The sequence below is a fragment of the Botryllus schlosseri genome, chromosome 8 (assembly GCF_051294905.1).
Source record: "Botryllus schlosseri isolate E-star chromosome 8, Bs_hap1, whole genome shotgun sequence".
Lineage (NCBI taxonomy): Eukaryota > Metazoa > Chordata > Ascidiacea > Stolidobranchia > Styelidae > Botryllus > Botryllus schlosseri.
The window spans coordinates 1,725,877-1,749,073 of record NC_137243.1 but is presented as its reverse complement, the minus strand read 5'-3'; the positions used below and the strand labels follow the sequence as shown (position 1 = coordinate 1,749,073).

General features: G+C 39.3%; 4 protein-coding genes across 4 annotated transcripts in view; all 4 read right to left on the bottom strand.

Annotated features, from left to right (window-relative positions):
- LOC145444418 (uncharacterized) overlaps positions 1-21,676 on the bottom strand; it is a 47,289-nt gene extending 25,613 nt beyond the window's left edge. Inside the window, exon 1 of the mRNA XM_080322407.1 lies at positions 21,671-21,676. The gene's annotated coding sequence lies outside the window, so the exon portion shown is untranslated. The remainder of the gene's footprint in view (positions 1-21,670) is intronic.
- LOC145444419 (uncharacterized protein KIAA1143 homolog) overlaps positions 1-23,197 on the bottom strand; it is a 130,213-nt gene that overhangs the window by 32,453 nt on the left and 74,563 nt on the right. The gene's annotated exons all lie outside the window — the stretch shown is intronic.
- LOC145444404 (kelch domain-containing protein 9-like) lies at positions 45-1,293 on the bottom strand. The gene has a single exon (XM_080322392.1). The coding sequence runs from the start codon at positions 1,145-1,147 to the stop codon at positions 59-61; it is 1,089 nt and encodes a 362-aa protein (XP_080178518.1). The 5' UTR covers positions 1,148-1,293; the 3' UTR covers positions 45-58.
- On the bottom strand, positions 2,634-13,424 carry LOC145444397 (mitochondrial ribonuclease P catalytic subunit-like). Its single transcript, XM_080322376.1, has 12 exons — positions 13,401-13,424; positions 11,946-12,492; positions 11,084-11,221; positions 10,478-10,636; positions 9,794-9,967; positions 8,528-8,644; positions 7,421-7,600; positions 6,516-6,633; positions 5,760-5,939; positions 4,155-4,303; positions 3,305-3,497; positions 2,634-2,803 (listed from the first exon to the last, which is right to left on the bottom strand). The coding sequence occupies exons 1-12, from the start codon at positions 13,402-13,404 to the stop codon at positions 2,684-2,686; spliced, it is 2,079 nt and encodes a 692-aa protein (XP_080178502.1). The 5' UTR covers positions 13,405-13,424; the 3' UTR covers positions 2,634-2,683.

The following is a 23,197-nucleotide window of genomic DNA, read 5'->3' as shown; positions in this document are numbered from 1 at the left end:
GTGCGTTCCAATTCGATTACGTATCATTCCAATGGACAACAGTCTCTTATCTGTAGTTTTATGTGGTTCTTTCATGCGGCTGTGATGAAGTCTTAAAATTCGACACAGGAATACTGATCACCGAATCCTCTGCCGACTTGCCGTTCAATCCGATTCCGGCAATAATATATAACACATTATTGATATAAAATAAAGAATGCCCCATTCGCTTTAACGATGCCCCATCGCCATGGTAAGGCAATTTTGACGCAATCCACCAAATATTGGCGATCATGTCGCAAATAAATAAATCTCCGGACACTGTGTCACGCGCTTTTCCAAAGACTTCTCCACCGTGAATCATGCAATATCTTCCAGCACATAATGTTGTATGATGTCTGATACGTGGGCATTTAGCCTTTGAAAACATAGGATTCGGAGATTTAAAAGAATTGTCTGCTTGTAGGCCTATAGAGTCAACGAGAGTATTATCATTGATACTAGTTTCTGTAGATTGAAACTTACGATAGTGACCTATGATTTCAATAGAATCTGAATCCCGTCCACCATGAATTAGTAAAGATAACTTGGATTTTCGCTTGCCATCTCCCTCCACGAGACATGCAACATGACCAGATCGAGATGATACATGAACAGGCAGTTCTTCGTAACAATATTTACTGTTGCTCAAGTCGATTTTCAGTTTGTACACACTTCCATATCGCCGTTGCATCCTCACGCCGCCTTCTCGTCCGCATATTATGACTTCATCTTCACTGATCTTTGTGCAGGTATGACTGCTAAGTCCTGCTGGCGGATTACTGTCGCTATTGGGATTTAACAACGTCCACTCTTGATCATTCATTCTGAAAACCCAGACATCGCTTGTCCTCTGTCTGCCGTCCCAGCCACCAATCAAGCAGGCGACATTCGATTCCAACATGACGCATTTGTGATGCGATCTTCTCGGTCCTGTGCTTTTGGAATGAAGAAGACTTACATTACGGGAAGTGATATCAATTGCGACAAGTTCTTGAGATGGTTCAGCTTTATCATTGTATCTTGAAATTCCTCCGTGAACGTAAATCTTGTCGTTGAACGTCCAAGATGCGAAGAATGCTTTCTTCAGCAATGGATCACGTATGACTGTATCCATAGTGTCATTCATTCTGCTTTGTATACACCAACATCGCTAACAGTCAGACCTCAAATTGGCTTCCAGCTATTTACGAACTCACTCAACCTAAACGCACGAACGCCGTTTCCCGGTAACATACCCGGACTCGGATCCGGTACTGGACGGACGACTGGATTCATATTTCAGTCCTAGTACATAGTTTTTGTTGAGATTAGATATTTAGCATATTACTGACTAATAAACTCAAAATACTAGTAGAGCTGTACATTATAGGGCCATGAATCTGCACGGTTGAAAACGCGTTGACAACTCATACACGAAAGGAAATATCCATTAATGCAATAACAATACTTCATTGTATTTTAGTAGGTCGGAACGGAAACACAATTCACTCGCTTTCACCGTCGTCAAGTGAGGTCATGAAACACAAAAAGTATTGAACCAAATTACTCGACCAGGCCCATGACATTCTTAATCTGAAGTTGAGACAAATCCGGCTATCTGATCGTAAACCAATGATGATGATAATCCGGATAGCGAACATTGGATTGATGAACGTAATAGGTTAGTAATCTAGAGATGAACAGAACACCAGAACTGCGTTGATCATGATCATGCAAAGTCCGCAACGTCCCCGCATCAGTTCCAATAAAACGGACGATAATCTACGTCGACTTGCGCGTTGTCTTCATTTATAAACGCACTGCGCGACCACACCCGAGCTGTTTCATGATTATTGAAATCAAGTCTTGTTCAAGCCTCCTATATTTAATAATATATTAAATATTCGTCGCTTTATATTTTCATCCGAACAAGACACACACAATGTAGGCTTACCATATTTTGGAAATGTAAAAAGAGGACACTTTTTCAGAAATGAAAAACTGGAGAAGAATTCTCAAAAACCGGTAAATTTTTCCCACTTCGTGATCGGTTGACTAAAAAAAAGAAAGGTCTTCTTTTCGCTTTTCCCTCCGAAATACCCGCCGGAGCTTCACTTCTGCGCTAATTTGCGGCATATCACTCGCAATTTCCTCTAAATCTGACCTAAATTTTCAAAAAAGAGGACAAAAGGGCGTCCTCCGAGGACACTTTCAAAAAAGTAAAAAAAGAGGACAAATCCTCTTAAAAGAGGACGTCACACAATGTGATGTAATGAACAGATAGGAGGATGCCGAACGAGCAGTTGCGATCTCTTAAGCTGGCATCCACTTCGGCCTAGTGCCCAATTTAACAGCTCCTTTTTCGATGTTTTTCCCTATTCCGTGGCTCCTTCCATTCCCTGTGAGTGCGCTCTTTCATCTAGTATTTTTTTTTGTCCCCGTAAGAATATCGACGCGGGGAAGAGGAGCCCAGAATAACCTCCAACGTGGAATCGAACTCATAGGCGACAGGTGCTTATCGTCACCACTACGATATCTCCCACCTCTCTATAATCGTGTCAGTAAACTGACAAACTGAATTGTTGTAAGACTATCATCGAAGCGATCAGAACTGCAATACCAACAAGGCAACATTTTCAAAAATTATTTATATTAAGAATAGGCAAATGAATGATGCACGACATCAACTTTTTCCAGTGTCTTTCAACATCAGCCATTTGCTGGGAAATATCCCGTCGTCGGTGTAAGGAATGTGCCAGGTGCTGTTCGTTCGTTGTATAGATACATCAAACACCTGGGGTGTCTTGACAAAAGTGAAAAGCGTTTTTAATTTAATTAGAATCAAAACCAACTTTTCATCTCGCTAAACTCCTGATGTGCGCAGGTCTTCAATTCAATTATTGAAGGTTATATTTTGATTAGTGGACTATACAGGCTGCATCGCAAATCTGTGCCAACAACGCATCAATGGACAATAAAGATATATCAACAAGGTATAAAATTCAAGTAATTTATAGTAGGGGTTAGCACAACTTCTGGGGTTTCTTTGTATAATGTACTTGTACAAATATTTCATCCACAGACAAAATGTTTTGGTATAATGCCAATGTTATGGCAATCAGTGAGTCTTTACTTTGATTAGAATTAAAATTAGAGTATAGAATCATTTTTAAGAAATTAGATTAGAATTAGATTACCAACATTTTGGTATAATTAGTCCAGAATTATCTAGTTATCGAAGTCTATTCTCAGTATGGTTCACAAATCGCTGGTTTCTAAACTTATTCTGTAATTGAAGCCTTACCATCCTGCGGGCCATCTTCAGCAAATGAAGGTCCTGATGAAGTTGCTGCCACTTGTACACGAGATTAGACGTCACGGCGTCAAAATTACTACAGACACGGGCGCGGAAATCCGTCATCAAGTCGAGAGTAAATAGATTACATTGTCTTCCACAAAGAATCGCGGCGTACAGGAAAAACATATCATCTTCAGCGCTGCGAGAGAGAGATTACCGTTTGGACTGCCCTCAACGTGATACCCAGTAGGCTCGCATATGTAGACGAGACAATGCTTCACACAGACCACCAAAAGACATAATGTCAACTTTGACTTCGTTGGCACGACTCGAGTTTCGTTACTAACAGGGCACAAAATTGCAGCGAACCAGAGGGGTTCACTAACGCAGTACTTCTACCTCTCTGGAGTATACGAGTGGAGATTTCCTACCTGCACCGTCACTCAATTGGCTGTTGAGACTCTTGGAGGTACAGAATTCCAATATATAATTGAATAAACTATATTGATATTGACATATGCCAGAAATCTTCGGCTGACACTTGTCAGAAGTAATGGTCATCAACTAGTTGAGAATTCGAACTTCTGCACTTTTGACGTTATTAAGTAGAAAGTTGTTTTGCGATGTCTGTTTGGTTTCTGGTTGAACACAGGTAGTTCGAGAAATACACTGAAGTGATTTGTTCGCCTCGATTATTCGAATTTTTATGCTGGTGTTATCATATTTGGTGATAAGAGTGTTGATACACAAAGTTGTTTTCAATTCGCCAATAGTCGATCAAGATTGTAAACGTTTGAGGAGTGTCAGCCGAAGATCTTCGAACACATTATTCAATTACATACATAACTACGCTTACTCGTCACTCGTGAACCAAACTTTCGCGACGTTATCGAGCATGTCCTGAAATTGCATTCTCATGTGATTCTTGAACACGACCAACAAATTCAATTTTCTTCCCAAGCGCCGTTCTCTCTCGCTGATCAGATGCCTAAGCCAAGCGACAGTCTATAAAGTGAGCAGTAAAAGGCAGTCAACAAAAGCAAACAGAGAAATAGATAATACAGACAGGAACTCCGCTGATTCTGAATTAAGTATTAGGCATAAAGTCCAGTATTCGAGTATCACTCATTGTTTTGTCATAAAACAGTGTGAACGCCGTGGAAAGTTCAAATATGGGCGCTTCTTCGATATACGCCCGAGATCAAAACAGTGTTCCCCATGACACCCGTAAATGTTTCCCCATGAACACAATAAAATTTTATAATCGTCAAAATATTTATTTTGCATTTGAATAGACGGATATTAGGGTTGGGGGAATGGAGATATTGGTGTTGGATGAGGGTTAGGGTCAAAGTCGGGGTTAGGGTATCCCAAGATTACGGTTGGGGGAGGGGGGTATTAGGGAAGAGAAAGGAGGGATATTAGGGTTGGATGTGGGTTAGGGTCAAAGTTGGGGTTAGGGTATCCCAAGATTCGGGTTGGGGGAGGGGGTATTAAGGTTGGATGTGGGTTAGGGGTAAGGTAGGGGTCAAAGTTTAGGTTAGGGTATCCCTAACCCACATCCAACCCCCTCCCCCAACCGTAATATTGGGAAACCCTAACCTCAACTTTAACCCTAACCTTAACCCACATCCCACTCTAAGACACCCCTCCCCCAACCTTAATATCCCCCTTCCCCAACCCTAATCTTGGGATACCCCAACCTCAACTTTGACCCTAACCCGCATCCAACTCTTATACCCCTTCCCAACCCTAATCTTGGGATACCCTAACCCTAACTTTGACCCTAACCCACATCCAACCCTAATATATCTCCTTCCTCTTCCCTAATACCCCCCCTCCCCCAACCGTAGTCTTGGGATACCCTAACCCCAACTTTGACCCAAACCCACCTTCAACCCTAACATCTGTCTCTCCAAAGGCAAAAAACAATTTATTTTGACGTTTATAAAATTGTATTGTGCTCATGGAAAGCCCTTGCTGGTGTTACGTGAAACACTGTTTCGATCTCGGGCGTATATCGAAGAAGCGTCCAAATATGTACCTTTCATGTGACTACAAGAAATATAATGCCACTGCTACACTATGTTAAAGATAATTTGATATTCTTTCGACCTGTCTATTTCGTTGACAATGCTTTGTGTTGATCATGACTTCACAGATTTTGTCATTTGCAGTAACATTCTTATCTTTGTACTACTAGTTTCGTATGCAGCGGTACGATCAATCAAGGTTTGGAGGTTTCCACAGTGGAAAACCTTTTGGTTGATAAATTTACTCTTGGTGGTAATTTTAGCTCATCATTCCAATACTCGAAGTCGAAACAATTATCTCACTACCCTACTTTAATCATTAGATTTAATAGTCGATTCGGATTCGAGTATGGTACTCAAATCATTTTTGCCAATCCTAAAGCAACTGTTATTACACATGACAGAATATAGCAGGCCAATATACGCACCATGGTAGTGCTTTGTTCCCTTTCCTTTCCGGGCACATTGCTGGCCACAAAATAATAAACGTTCATCCCGTCCACCACCAGGTCGAACGGCCCTTCTTCGTACAGCATCGTCAGGAATGATTTCACCTCCCGCTTGTCCGTGCGAGAAAAGCCGGTAGCCAGAATATGACCGCCTTCGTCCTGTAAAATAGTTTCAGTTAGAGCCTGACCGATATCGTAATTTTGATAACAAGCATCTCGCCTTTATACAGCGGATATGGCATCTAGATCAAGGAGTATTTTCAGAATTTCACAGCATCCAAGCCCGGCCAAAACGACCTATAGAAATATAGTTTTCCATTTTGATAATTTACAATTGTGAAATCACTAGCTATCACTATCACTCATTATAGCGACGTAACAGTGCAGCATCAGTATATTAATAACTTCATCAATTCAAAACACCATAAGAGTGCGATACAATGAAAAGATAGGAAGGTGTCGAAACGATTTGGAGTAATCTTATAAATCGGACACCCACCTGGGCCTACGTGATGTAGAGAGGAGGCATGCACAGTGAATGAAAAGAAGATAACATCCTGTGGATTGATCATGACTGCTCAGATATGTCATTCCCGCTAAAACTCATTGTTCGGAATATGTGTTTCATATGCTATGCTACGATATTACTAATCTAGGTTTAAAAGCTTCGACAGTGGAAAATAGTATCAAAACTATAGTTCCTGTTGATAAATTAACTGCACATCGAAAACTTACAATGGAGTGTGTCATCCCCAAGATTTCTCTCATGACCACTTTGGCGAGATAATGATATTCGTCATCAGTCAAAGATTTTCTACGCAGTCCCGCGCCGGAGAGAGGACAATAATTGTATCTGCGATAGAAAAGATAAGATCATCCCGGCACACGCAATCATAACACCATTACACCATGAGCATTACTGCATAAGGTGGGTGTGGATATTGAGTTCCGAATTATGGTAAGGAACATCATCAGAGTCAGTACGTATTTGGAATTTGATGTGGACATGAGCATTTCTAATGATGCTAAGAGAAATATTGTGACTTAGAGCTTGCATTTGTTGTTGTACTTCACAGGATTAGACAACTAGATAACTGTCATACGACAACTCCCAGATATGCCTCCAACAAGGAATCTAACCAGAGTCGGTGAGCAGGCGCTTATCGTCACCACTATGCTACCCCTCTAAGAGCGAAATGCCGGTAATGTTATTCTAATCTAATTTGTGAAATATTTCTATCTAATATTAGCAGCAGTCTGCTGCTTTTCCTGAAACTGCTACAATAGAATTGTATATTGCGAAATCAGCCAAGTTCGGTGTACAGAAATTTGTCATTCTCATGTTTATCAGAACAAACTGATTTCACATGACCTGAACTTGAGTTTTGCTGGATTTCTTTCCGATGCAGATGTAATTCAATTTCAAAGCTTTTCCGAATTCAGTAATTCTAATCAAATTTTGAAAAAGTCTGTAGATATAATTTTAATACTAATCATAGGGTAAGTGCAGAAAAGGAGTTTCCACTGATCACGGGACCAAATTGTTACCATTACACAACCATGAATGAAAGAAATCAACACTATTTTCATGAAAGAAAAGCTGTACTCACACAGCACAAGTGCTATAATACTGTGCTCACTTAATTTCAGAGAAGTTGTAATGTCCGCTTTGCCACGATTCATTTCCGATGCTCTTGAACCAATTCTCTATATCCAACACGCTTCTGGTGTGCGGGAAAAATCTTGCTTTGGCCATAAACGCTATGAATTGCTCGACGATTCCGCGATTGAATCTCCAACGCACAGGGTCGTCACTATACCTGGAAAAATAGTCGTAACACAATATATAAGCAAGACAAGCGACACTGTTGGCCTTCACATGCACTGAGGTATGCAACTTCCCACGCTAATGATTAATGTGTCTTCCACAAGGTGTAACGTTACTGTAAACTTACTGATAACATCCAGTATTTAGGGGACAATAAAGATATGTTGAGCTTGATAAGGTAAGGCCTAATTTTGCCCCCAGAACTGAAAGCTGTTTGGAACTAGAAGTAGTCCAAAACCATAATTGTTTGAGAAGTAGTGCAAGTAGACAAAACTGACTCGAGCACTTCCAAAAAGTACAAGTACTTTGTTACTGACATCTAAATTCCATGATAACCCACAAACGCTCGAAGTAAAAAGCCTAGTCGACCTAGCGAGAAACCCGCCCTCACTAGGTTGTCGTGGGTTTGATTTTATGCACCAGTCCTGTTACAATGTATACCGTGATGATATGACCAAAAGTAGTATTCAGCTAATTCAATCTCACATTGCAACAGTTCTCCAATATATCTTGCTTGCATAAAAACCTGGGTTGATCAAGTTTCAACAGCCAGGTTTAGGGTTTTGGGAGATTAAGTTTAGAATGACCACATATATGAGCAACTTCTACTAGTAGAATAATGTAGTGATATCAACCCTCATGTTATATCAACAATTGTACAACCAAATATGACGTTACCAACATAAAATATGAAGGCAAATAGATCTCTAAGCTCAATGTACTATTTTTAGATGGTAAGCCTACACAAACTAGGTTGGCGTATTTTGATAAAAGTCGACTCCAAATGCATGTGTTAGCGCCAGACTTTGTGTGAACAATCGTGCACATAGGTTACGCCCCATTTTCGTGAATATTGTGAGGGAAATTTCAAAATAGATCAACTGCATCTATATGGATGGAAGTCAAACCGAACATTTACCTAAAAGCATCCAACAACATTTCGATGAATTTTGAAACAGGCGCTTCCGATCTGCCCTTTCCGTCCGAAGTAAGCGAGCTGGCGATATATTTAAGCGCCGTCTCAAAATTTCCATGTCTGAAAAGGTACGCATAAACTCGCAACATAAGCCAACGTTTTAGTAACTGTCGGAGTCATGTTAGGAAAAAGAAGATGAAATTTACTCAATATGTATTGTTGAGAACATCTTATCAATGGCCAACATGAATATATCGCCGATGCCACATTCGCATTCTTCTTGGAGCTACACAACTTCAATATACAATTGAATAACATATACATATTGAAGTAAACCCGAATATTTTTGGCCGGCACTCGTCAGGGGTAATCAGTAGGGCTGGGCACAATGATTCGAGTCGAGTAGTAAAAGACGATTTTATCGAGTACTGAAATTATTCGCTTCCCACCACTGAACGTTAATTTATCAATGAGAGTTATAGCTTCGATACTGTTGAAGCCTTGAAACCTTGGCTGGCCGTATCGTAGCGTACGAAGCATAGTACAGAGCTACGAAGGTTACTGGACACAGGACATTTCCGAAGTCATGCTTATCCCATAACATTGTCACTAAGTTCAATGAAATCGATATGGTCGAAAAATATCTTTCATGAAATGGATAACAACATTATATTATTATTTGTGGTGGCATAAACGGTACATATTTGAACTTTGAGTGTCGCATTCTGTTATGACGTCATGCTGAGTGATACTCGACTACTCGACTCGAAGCATATTACGTGATTTAGAATCGAATCACCCAGGTACTCGATTTTGCCCAGCCCTAGTAATCAGTCACAACTAGTAGAGAATTGGAAAGAACATTGTATATTAACAATCGTATCACAAAATATGACGTCACAGACAGGAAATTTCGAATAATACAATAATAATGAAAGTTCTACCCCACATCGAAGATAATTTGGTATTTCTTCGGCCAGCACTTTATAACAATGTTGTGGGTTGATCAAGACTTAAAAAAAAATATGTTATTCCCACTAAAGTACTTTGTACAGCATGCTTCATGCGCTGTGATGCGACCAATCGAGGTTTTCACATTGGGAAATGGTATCGAAACTATTGTCCTCGTTGATAAATTAACTCTTAGCGACGAGGAGCGTATAATTTCGGTAATTGAAAATATCATCTCTTTCAACTCGAATCATTTTGCTAAACCCTGTTCAACGCCCGTGCCTAAACTGGATTAAACTATCCTATTACAAAACTCACCGAAGAGCCACACACGCGCAGCTTGCGAGTAGATATCGATCTTTCTCTCCCACCCAGTGATACAGTATATCGGAAAAATGGTAGATGTCTTCGTCGTAGATAGTGTTTTGAAGTACGAGAAGAGATGCGACCATGAATGGCGACGAAAAAATTTTGACCATGTCTTTCGCCTTCCTGCAACACATCAGCAAGAATAGATCTACCGGTGATTACTTGAGACAGAGTTTGACAAATTATATTAAAATGAGTCATAGCGGCATGCAGTATTTTTTCTAAATTAGATTTGAATTACTGAATTCGTAAAAACTTGGAAATTCAATTCAATTCCAAATTGGAAAGAAATACAACAAAAATCAAGTTTAGTTAATATCAAATCAGAGTTTATCATCATAAGCACGAGAATTGTAAATTTTACATTGATGTCTGTGCACCAAGTTGGTTCGTTTCACACGATACAGTTCTCTTGTAGCATTTTCAGGACAACCAGCAACTATATTAAAATGAAAATTAGAGTAGAGAAACATCTCAAAAACTAGAATTAGATTATCGGCATTTTACTATAATTATTACAATTAGACAAGAATTATCTAGTTGTCCAAGTCTATACGGGACGAAACTTTCCGTGGAACTATGGAGAAAATTTGTCAAAATATAGCTTGGCAAGATGATATCCCACATTCCCACCCGTATGCATTTTCGACGAGATCTTTCCGCTTCAGAACGTGACAGAATTCCATGTAGTTCATCAGAGCGCGTTGGGCATGCTCAATCCTCTCTTCTGTGAGGAGGTAATCCAAGAACGACAGTACTAATGGACTATCGATATTGATCTGTGCATCTAAACTGAAGAATATTGGCCATTTTTAAGAAAAGGGTTCAGTTTGTTTGACTTATTGAATAATGGGATTTCAGCAAGTAAAATACTTGAAGAGGATCTTGGGGATACAGAACTTCATTATACAATTGGCTAGTATATTCACATAGAAATAAAGCCAAATATTTTGAGTTGCCTCTCAGCAGGGTAGTAGAGAATTGATACAGAATACATGATATGATTGCTGCTATACAACATTCTGTTCAATTCTCAACTAGTTGCTGACGATTAACCCCGACAATTGTCAGCCGAAAACATTCAGGATTATTTCAATATGAATATACTAGGGTACCGTCAAGTCAAAATATATAATAGATCATAACTACTGTAATGAATATTATTGATATATGGTAACAGATTCGAGAAACAAGAGACTGCCCCAGCTCATATATATATAGACGTCCAACTGAACATACCTTGTGTCATACTTTATTTCGCCCTTACTTCGTAGTGTAATTACTTCCATGATTGCAGTATATGTCATACTAGCCGAGTACAACTGCACTTTTACAAACGGTTCAATCAGCGTATCCCATTCAGTGGAAGAAACATATCTGCAAAAAAGGATTCATTTTGAGAACGGCAGGTTGAAAGAAGTCTAGATCGAGAACTGTCTCATTCTGTTACATACTAAATTTCTGTATATTTCGTTCCAATTTCAGTTGTTTGGATTACAGCTCGTCACCAAAATTTGAGACAGCATACCAAAATCCTGGTCTAGACTAATAACAGATTATCAAATTAGAAGGGTGTCATACAAAAAAGGTAGCCAATTCAGTTTTATCATGCAACTGTCGTATAAATATGAAGGTTGAAATTCAATCGGCTACCTGGAATCAAGATTAACTAAACTTTCTGATCAATTTCTATTCCCATCAGGCAAAAAACTTGAACGAAAAACACAAACCACTCAACAACGACTGAAAGCTAGCGCAGGCATTCATTTTTCTACATCACAATTGAATAACAGAATAGGCTACATAGCAAATCGTCACCAATCAGGGAAGAAATTTAACTGGACAAATTAGACAAAATATCGGGCCATCTCTTGATAATAAAACATGTTAGATAATTACATAGGCCCTATTTAAATTTGGAATCAAAATCTGCCTGTCTGAAATGATCAGTTATCCAATCACTAATCAACTGTAATGATGATGATAAATGATCTATCATTTGATATCCAGGTCTGGTCGGAGTAAAGAGAAAGATATTATAATATTTTGGACAACGGACTAGCGAGCCACTACTATCCATAGCAGGCTAAATCTATTTTACCTGTATGGTATGATAACAGGTCGTTGCTGGTAATCAGTTACATAAGTTGTAGCCAGGACATCGTCACTGAGAAGTCGTTGATGCGTCGTTTCTTGATCTGGGGCGTGCGTGAATTCAGCACCGTCTTTTAGAATGACAAAATACATTCCACGGATTTCTATCGGAGATTTTCGAAACCATTTGTTTCTCTCGAATAGTTTCGTCAGTATGGATCTGTGCGAGGACGCTTTCGTGGCCTCTCGACTAGCCCAGAATTTTGCGTCCCATTCTTTTTGAGTAACACCATCAGCCAACTGCATAGCTCGCCTTTGGCACACCCCGAAATACCTTGTTGCGACATATGTGCATTTAATATCAAGCCCAAGGTCCCGATTTAATTTACAAGTGACGGTCTTTTGATTAACCCATGTTCTGTTGATATTGTGGGCATGGCTGGTACAGCGGATGGAGCGTTTTCCATTTAGAATACTTGAAAAGCATAGACGGTGATTGTAGCTCAGCCTATTCAGCTTGAGTATGGTGTCTGCCATAGATCCAATGCTAGTCTCTGAAATATAAATATCATAGAGCTGGTGGTGGTGGTCAAAGTAGTCAGCTTTGGGTGTTTTAGGCTACGGTATCTATTATTTCAATGTCATCAACTAGCCTATACTTGGGTAGCACCTACTTTGAAAAAGTATCGATAGAATACTTCATTATCTATCAACTCTGCAAAGAACAGTTTATATAGTTTGATTAGTTTCTCATGTTTTGAGCTTTGAAAATAACATTACCAATGGGCAATGGCCCTACCCGCCTGTAAGTGATGAATGTGCTTATGGTTATCCATATAATCACATATATGTCACAACCCTCCTATCCTTCCATTTCATTATATCGCGATCTTGTGATGTTTTGGTCTTATTATGTAAGTTTCAGTAAATGACTGACTGTCTGTGTGTTGCATCTAAATTGTGGAACGGCATCTCGCCGGCTATCCGACAGTCGTCGAGCATCTCCACATTCAAGTCGAAATACAAGCGATTTCTTCTAAATGAATACTAGTCAGCGTTCAGGATTACCGGACCACGACCTAATATATAAACCTCACCTTCCGCCGCCACATGCCACCTCATTTTGTCGCTTGATTTTATATTCTCAGCTATACTTTTCATTCAGTGTACAGTACATGACTCTTCTCTATACTTCGCCTTGGCCGAGGAGCTCCGAAAGCTCATGTAATAAATAAAATTATTACGTTGCAAGTGGACGCAAAATACGGTAGGGTGTGAAAGCAACCAAGATCCTAATATTATCTATATCGTCTGCTATCGGTTCAAAGAATGATTTAAATGACTACTCCAAGTCGTTTCGACATCTTCCTATCTTTTCATTGTATAGCAGTTTTGTGGTGTTTTGAAACGATGAAAATATTAATAAACTGATGCTATTCAACTTTACAAAACTATCACTCACTCATTCACAATTCACATGCGCTTCATGTATTTCATGTTTCTATCTGACTGCAATGAAGCATAACGATTATCTGAAGGCTGTCAATCACTTTATGGCTCATCGTCTGCTGGTTACACCGGTGAGTAGGGTACAAGCTGAACGCTGCTTTCACACCTGGTAGACTACTGTATACCGACAGAAAATTTACAGAATCATCAAATTAAACTCAAAATTGACCTGTAAAGGTCTTACCACTCGTCACCACTATAGCAGCGGAGTTTTTTCTTCTAAATCAATACTAGCCAGTCTTCAGGATTACCGGACCACGACCTAACATCGACCTCGCCCTCCGCCACATGCCACCTCATTTTGTCGCTTGCGTCATATATTCTCTGCATTGCTTTTCATTCAGTGTGCATGCCTCTTGTTTGCTTTGCCTACTTGGCTAAGGTGGGTGTCTGATCTTAAAGGCTACTCCAAGTTGTTTCGACACCTTCCTATCTTTTCATTTTATCGCAGTCTTGTGATGTTTTGAAACGATGAAAATATTAATAAACATGATTGATTGATTGATTGAGTAACACTATAGATAACTAACCTACCTAAAACACATACAGTTAATGCACCAGAAATGGCCAGAATCCCAATTTTCGGAATCAGATATCAATCAATCAATCAATGGTCAGATTATATATTCATCTGCCCAAGACACGCACACAATGTAAAATGCGATATACTACAAGACACACAAGATACATTCGGTTCTGGCTGGCAACTTTAAATCCAGAGTCCGGAAAATCCTGCTAAAATCTGACTTTGAAAGCAAATTCAAATTACGGATCCATCCGACTTCACTCAGATTGTGGTCCGGTAATCTTGAGGACTGACTAGCATTGATTCAGTAGAAATTGCTTGTATTTCGATTTGAATTAGGACGCACATGCTTGACGACTGTCGGTGTCGGTGCGGTGATGCTGATGGTTGGTAGGGCACTGACCCCTTTACAATCAGTTTTATAAATGTATATACCCAAAACGGTAGCTCCTCTTCCCCCACGTCGCTGTTCTTAACGTGACAAAAAGCCCAGAAAAATACCCGATGAAAGAGCGCACTTACAATTAGAAAGTTAATGGAAAGAGCCGCGGAGACCAACATCGAAAAAGGGACTGTGACATCGGGCACCATGCCGAAGTGGATGCCAGTTTAAGAGACATCAACTGCAACTGCAACTGGTCGTTCGTTATCCTCCTATCTGTTCAAACATCGCATTGTGTCTTGTCGCATTACATTTGCGTTTGTCTTGTTTCAGATGAAAATATAATCAGACCAATCTTGAATATTATTATTGATTTTTCTGTTCAATTAGCGAATTATACGGGTCCATATCATTGAATGGAAGTGTGGTTTACCGATGGAAATATCATAATATGAATGGACGACAATGTAGCCAATATACATAGATACGCCGTGTTTGCGTTTTTATCCATGGATTTATTCCAATCTAGTCGCTGGGTGGCACTAGTATGCCATTAGAAACTACAACTTTCATCTTCGAAACCCCCTGCGCGTTGGATTGCTTCGTTTTCGAAAATGGTTTTCGCAACTATTCTAAAAAATGTGGCATTTCTTCAAAAGCTTATGCTTATTCACAGGCAATAGATATGTAAGTCGCAAAGTACCGTCATTATCATCATCATTGGGTAGGGGGCATCTCTAAGAGATGGTTATGATTATATAAAAATTATGACCCGTCATTAAGCCTAATGTTGTTTTTATTTATTTTTAATATATTTTCAAGCAAAGTATATATTGAATGTTCATTTATAATTTTTAAAATTTTTATCCGAGATCGTGACCGAGTCATCAAAATATTTGTACCGATGTGCCGGTCTTTCACTTTGTCACAATTGGCCCGAAATTTGCAAGTCAGGTATTGTCGTTTTGACAAACCACATGGCTTGATTCCCAAACACCATTTCCACATTATATATCGTAGGGCCCATGGGAAGACTAGAAACGATGAGATGTATATTTAATGATTCCGACTTGTGTGGGCGAATAATCTTGGCGATGTTACTTTGCAATATCATTACCTTAATTTCTCCAGATTCAGCTGTGTTTGTAGTCATGGTATGTTACTTTGTGTATAATTTCATTGCCATTAACGATATTTTTGTAACTCGTTACTTTTATCAGATCAGTGACGTACTGAGCACCTGTGCAAGTAAACTTTTCTTAAATTCCCTCCTTACATACAAAAACTTGTTTCTTTGGAAATGTAACCAACGATATAGGCATATATGCAATATATTGCTTTTAAAAGTTTAGAATGGTAATCATCACCTGCAAAAAGAATCTTGCACCGCAGACTTCAACGAAAACAAATTCACAAAAATGGAATTCAAATGAACCATTACTAGATATAAATGCAATGTGTCGGACAATGCTTCTGTCGTCATCTGACTGCGCTACCATAAAACAAAACGCGACGTGATATTATTGTGAAAGCCTTCACAGACGGTGCTCGAATCTCACAATAAATGCATAACTTTACTTAAAGACTAGGAGTAGCATTGTATTAAATGCATAGAGTGAATCTGTCAGTGTATAAACTGTGTACCTATATGCTCATTATGTTCCATCCTATACGCCAGCCACTGCCAAAACCCGTCTATAACCCGCCATGAGAATATTGGGGACTCCACACTGCTCACAAGAATGAAAATGTCATAACTGATCATGTATAATTTTATATTGTATGATAAGAGTGACAGTGCAATCTGGAATCTGTATTCGGTGACTAGATGGCATAATGCAAAATTATGAGTTTCTTTATGTCTTACGATTAGTCTAAAAGCCGAAATCACGCTCAGCATTCGGACTAAAATCCAAATCAAAACATTCTAAGGGTATCATATCTGTAGGTAAAGCTTCGAATGTACATGGACATGATCAACGTCATACTTTTTAGGGGTGATGCTTATTCGTTATCTTTTCCTAATGGCAATACCATTTTAAAGTAAACAAAGTGCGCATCGGCATAACTTTCATGGTTATTAGCAAAATTCATGTGCTGATAATAGGTGTGAGGTAGGGCCTACGCATTGTTGACACTATCCCACTCTTGCCCTATACCTATATCCCCTATTGACGTAAAATGCGCTTAGTCGCATTATCCAGAAACGTATCGAATGCCCAAGATATAGGTGATTTACTTTTCGTGATATGATCGTATTAATTCCACGGCAGCATAACCGAAGCGATATTCATTGTATTCTGTTAATCCGAAGAATCGTGATGCAATTCCATACCACACGGATAGGGCTTCAACCTTTGACTGTTTACTCAGAGGTTGTCCTACTGCGTCACACTCGACTCTATACTATATTTAGCATATCTTAATTGACTTATCAGCAATTTTCGATGATAAGTTGCTAGTAACAAGTTGAAGAACGACGGTTAGATTTATACATTTAGTAGACTCTCATCAGGAGAGAACATTAGTCATGTGGAGATAAAAACTAAAAATTGAATATGAAATTTCACAACGAATTACATAACATACGTTAATATATTTTTCATAGTTATTAGTCAATTTTATGATCTTTTTTTGTCAATTGTCGATAGGATATGTGCGATTAAAAACGAGATGTTATAACACTGACTGCACCAATGCCAAATGAACCAAATCGAAATAAAAAGAATAGCTTTGACCGAACATGACGATATTCCCGCGAAACTTACATTTATTATTATTATAATAGTGAGTTTGAGTGGTGCCTGTCGTCGTTTCCAGCCTTGTGCGCCACGGACAGTAATATTTCTCTCTAGCGTTTGCTTGCAGCGAGGATAAATAATTGAAAACAATTTTAAACTTATGCTTGTCACTCTCAACAAACATAATTTTTATACTGAGGTTCTTTTGAATGCGATCGGCCAACTAAAGAGAATGCGAGCATTAAAGGTTCACAATGTCTTTAGCAATTCCACAGGTATATACTTAATAGTATGTTTGTAATATATGTCAAAAATTAAAGCCTGATTGAAATGATGCGTTCTTATGTAGGGTTTTCAACTTCAAGTTAATTCATTGTATGTGTAGTATTATATACAGAATACTAATGGTATCTGGCCGTGGTCCTTGAAATGTTTAATTTTAGAAGTATACACAAAATACACATCCCTCATGACAATTGTATTTAAGTGATGTGATCATTTCGCAATGCGCATTGATCTTCACTCCCATATTGAAATTGACGAGTTCGAGTTGATATAATATTACTTTCAAATTCTCCTCGATGTAGGCCCTTATCTTCTCACGCTCAACATCACATCATAGCGACGTCAGTACGTCCCAAAAAAACGAAAAGTAGTGTTTATTCTCGGCCGCTACAGTGATTGATCAGCAGTAATAGTTGATCATTATTCTTTAGCGGTGAAATCACTCGTTTTATATCAATGACGTCGCTCTGCTTTATAGTTGAGGAGAGTCTCCATAAAAGGAAATTTTTCTCACCTACAGTCTCAGCCCTATATACTATAATGATACTCATCTCTACATTTGTCGTCTTTTCTCCTTGCGAATTTTAAAGAGATGAGACTCGGCATGTCCTTTAATTCCAAACGATTGGTTATACGATCTTTACGCAGACTGCGCAAATGCTGGGATGGATTACGAAGGCGATTCCCGCATGCGAGACACGTTTGTAATCTTTTTCGACCGAGATGATCGGTGTTTTCCTGTGGGTTTATTGATGTTGCTATTTATATTTGTTCAACTCCTTAATATGGGGGATGATGGTTTCGCCGAATCTGTGATCTCGACGCAGATGCCTGTTAGGTTTGATAATTGAGCCCAATTATGTCGAACAATTTCGTAAATATTTGGACCGGTGCTGGGACACGTTACTTCACGATCAATTACGAATCAGTAAATATAGGCACCGGGCACATATCTGTTCCACGAACTGACAGGTTTTCGTGTGAATTCAGTGCTAAAGGCTGAAGCAATTTTAATCAGTGCAGCCCACGCGGCATATCAAAACTCAAAATTACGTATCGCGTGTATATTACGGATACTGGGAACCGATTTCGAGTTCCCTCTAAATCGAATTCACATAAAACGTTTGTTATAATCTCGAACATATGATAATGCGTAATATATCAAATTTTCTATTTTTTCTCTAAATTTTCACCAGAAAAGCATACATGCTACAATCTAAACGGGACTGACTTGAAATACCGTCCTTCGCCATTTTGAATCTTATGGAGTCACACCGACTCTTCCGTTAATGTCGATATGTAAACCTATCGCGAAGTTATTATTAGTTCAGAGTTAAGCCATAGGCAATCTACTCAATTATGACAATGATGATAATTAAGACACATGCAATTATGCTGCGATATATAGTGATGATTACTGCGTTTCCGTATAGCAAATTGCATTCTTTGTCCCTTCCAAACTGTGCGATATCTGTATTAAAAAAAACCTGAGTATGTTCGTCTGACAGTCTTCACGGGTAATTGTCAGCAACTATACTATAGTTTCACGCAAGCATGCACTCGATTATGACAAAAATGAATATTTAGACATTAGACAATAACATCCGTAATAATATGTCGAATACTGCATGTCCCTATAGCAATTCGCATTCCCTGACCTTGATTCACCCAAACAGCATAATATCTGTATTGAATATAATATTTCAATTGTATATTGACGTTTTGTACCTCCAACAGTATCTGCGTGATATCTCTAGAAAACATGCCGCACATGCGAATAGGCAACATGAATTTGATTGAGTTAGTCATCGTTTGCAATAAATATTTCTTGGTCCCACGAAAATCAGAATTAGCGCCTGATTTACCATAGTTTCGTCAATACGCCGTTTTTTCAGGCTACTCATTTCAATTGACGTTATATAGTTGTTACTCGTGTTTACGAAGCGAACCGAAGTGACATCGATTCCGGACGTGGGATTCGCTCTGGCAGCATTCCAAACCGACTTTTCGCCATGGTCAACAAAACGTCCCATGCCCAGGATTATGCTTGCTAAGACACATTCCGATAGCACCAAAACAATGCTTCAAATCAACTTTAAACAATGGATTGTGTCCTCAAAGCATTTCGAGAAAGATATTATCGGATCACGGATGAGCTTTGTTATAGGTTCTTGAGAAATTACTCTTCCTTTAAAACTTGGAATTCATGTATTGCAGTGTCAAAGTGTAATCGGATGGTCGATTGTGTTTCTTTCTTTCAACTGCATGTATCGATTAAAATTACAGGGCCTATTTATGGAGACTTCAATTCGCTGATTACAAATATGCAGCAACTTTACCACAACAATGCTTCTCGGACATTGAAAAATTTGAGTCTAAATGTCGTGGTTTTCATGTTATGTATTGTTTTGATATCGTGACGTAGGTATAGCAACCACACCATGATGATATCGCACGGTGCAACGTGCCCCGTACCTCTGTCACGTTCTGTGCTTTAATCGTGTGTCCTAATTTACCAGTGTATTCCATCTTCAACGACGGAATCACTAACGCAGGTGACCACTATATAATTAACTATTCAAATAGCAGTGAACCAATAGTCAGTGATCACGGAACACATGGTATAAATAAGAAAGCAAGGCACATACTATGGAATAATGACGGTAACTAATTACTAGTCCTGTACAAAGCAGAGCACAAAAATGCTGAAAATTGACATATAGCAACCAAGACTATTGTGTAGATCAGTGGTTATTAACCTTTACTAACACGCGGAATGCTAACGGTGATCTACAAGCCTTCGCGGAACCCCAAATCACAAAAACAAGAATTTACCACGTGACACATCTACATTACTAAAGAAGACTCGCGAGCAAATTGACCTGTGCCCCAATAACTCCGTGAAAGAACAGAACCATTAAAACGTGATTGTCACGGAAAACGAAGATATTTTATTGAATAAATGTTGGGGACCGAGTTGGCATATCAGAAGGACGGTTATAACTGTGCGGCTATAATTATAATTTTAATGTAATTTGGAAATGACTGTGTAGCTATCATCCCAATTCTACTCTAATTGAAAAAAACTTTGTAACTGTAATTCTAATTACACTGTAATTTGGAAAATCTGAAAATTTTTCAATCGTCCAAGTCTGGGGAACGGTACCATGCTATACACGACTTGCCCCACGTCATTTACAATTGAATTTGAATCAACAATCAATTCACAATTACCGACCCAGCCTAATTGACTGCAACCAATAATGGCGTGTGACCACAAATCATATGTATGAGTTGAGTGAGTGTCTTGACCTGCAGAGCAACCCATGAGACAAGCTGCATGGAATTCCGGTTAGGAGCCACTGGCGTAGATATGGCATAACGCTTTACGACACAAATTGGCCTTGTGACGAGATCGCGTAGTGGTATGATCCACAGCTGGAACACCAATGGGTTGCGGGTTCGAGTTCGACCGTGGTAGACTCCGGAATTCCTACCTAAGTGTTGGAGGTGTATCTCGGCTCATCCTCGCCATCTCATCCGCGTAAGCGGTGTCTTATAAAAGCCTAGAAGTGCGGGCCGAGCCGTGCTACAAGTCGGCAGTTACGGAATAAAAACTAGGAAAATTGGCCGGGCGTAAATGGTCATTGACCAATGACCATACTAGTCGACAAACACCATGAATACCTCAAAACAAGCAACCAAATTGGCCTTAGTACATTTCTTGTTTCGTCTTACTTTCTGTGCAGCTATAACAGTGACGTGAACCTTGTTCGTTTGTTGTATTCACACACACACATACCGTGTAGCTTATCGCCTATACGGTCATTTGCGCCACGACATTGATTTCAGTAGTTTCAGTCCGTCAGGCCTTTGTAATGTTTCGGACGACTCCCATGCTCGCTCTCTTTCATCATCGGTCACTCTCGTCTTTCACTAGGCCATAGCCCGAACTTTACTGCCGAGATTTGGCTCGTGTCACCTTCACTCTGGGCTTTGGAAACACTGCTACGGCAGCGAGGTCAGCGATGAGGCGCCCAGAGAAATCTCATACACATAGAAACTTGGTAGAGCCGAGACTCGAACCAACAACCATAGGCGCCGTGCCGATGTCGCTGAGCACACTGCGCCACTCGCTTCCCTAACGTGAAACTCGACCAACGATTCCCTGCAAAGCAGTCTCCCATCTATCTATTTGTTGCATCACATGTAATCGTAACACATCCTATGCCATGATAGTTTAACATATACTTTAAATTAAAGTTATTGCCCGAACTGGGTAAAGGCAGATACAACCAAATATGGACTACGTCCACTATTCGTCGATGTGTTCATGGAGAGATAGCAAGTTATCAAAATAAACCAGTACCGATCCCACAAATCCTAAAATTAGTATCGACAATCCCATGTAGTTAGATGACCGTTGAAAGTGAAACCTGTTCCCCGCCTATACATTTGAATTTAGTCATTCGTTGCTTGATTTTTATCGTTGCACGTAATACTGCGACAGCATAAAGACAGGAAGGTGAAGAGGAAATACGTTTTTGACGTGGGATAAGGTGGGCCGACAACATGAAATAATTGATCAGTGAATAATTCGATAAGGAATTCGCACCGATTGCAGCATATACGTAGGTTACGTTGTTCCCAAAACATAAAGAACTCGATTCCCTTTGCCCGGGCATGTGTTCCTGGTAAATAAATCAAAAACGTCATCAAAACACCACGCAATCAATACAATCAAAATCGCATTGTTTAGTACTGTGGCTACCCGCCTTTTTCAGCTTTTGGATCGGTAAAATTTCAAAAAAAAAAAATCTACCCAGAATGTGATCACGACGAAACTCAAAACAAGACTAGGAACTTTAATTTAATGACGGGTTTGCTGATCTCTGATATTACACCTGTTGTGGATGGTTCCATTAAAGTTCCTGTTATAACCACCAACCCGATCATGACTGGTGGGTTTCTTTCGAAAGAAGTGCGACTTCGTTGTTTGCTATAGATTCTGTTACACTACCAATTGTCGCTGAATTGCGGTGTCGAATTTCGTTAAATTTTAACTTAGCATAGCTTTAGCTTTCACGTGTCACTATATAGTCTTGAACAAGTTGTATAGGCTACATTAACACAATATTGTACAACACTTTTAGAACTGCGACGTATAGCATAAGGTTAAAGTGGACCATGAACTCTGTGTGAGATCAGAAATCATTCTAAATTACGTTTTAAAGTTCCAAGTTAGCCTAACGTTTGGTGTCTAATTTCTCTGTGTTATTGCAAAAGCCTTCAACCTGTTCCAGTTTGCAATCGAGAACATAATTGTAATATATCGGCTCTGGCCCAATGCCCATCACTAAATTGTCATTCAAAGGTGCAAATTTTTGAATATCGTTCCAATGCTACGTATATCACACAGAAAGCAATGGAGAAGTCTCGTTTTCTGGCTCCCTGTTCTGCTTCTTGAACTTGGTCGCTGTAGGAGGTTATATTTTCTAGCGTAAACTGGTACCAATCGTGTTGACATGAAACAAGTTGCTTCGTCCAGTTCTATCAGTTTATTATTTATAATTTTATCATTTCAAAACACCAGGGCCGTCACTGACGCATCCCAAACCCCCCAATTAGGTGGAGGGTTCTAGCTCGCAGGGGGCCCGAAATTATTTCGTGAATCAACATAAATTATGAGTATTTTTTTGGAAATTTATGCAACTTTTACAAATAATTTTCGCGCTGGGCGCGATTTAATATTGCAAAATATCTTGATTAGTGGGTACCCTTCCTATAACAAAAATACGCATGATTAATAAAAACGG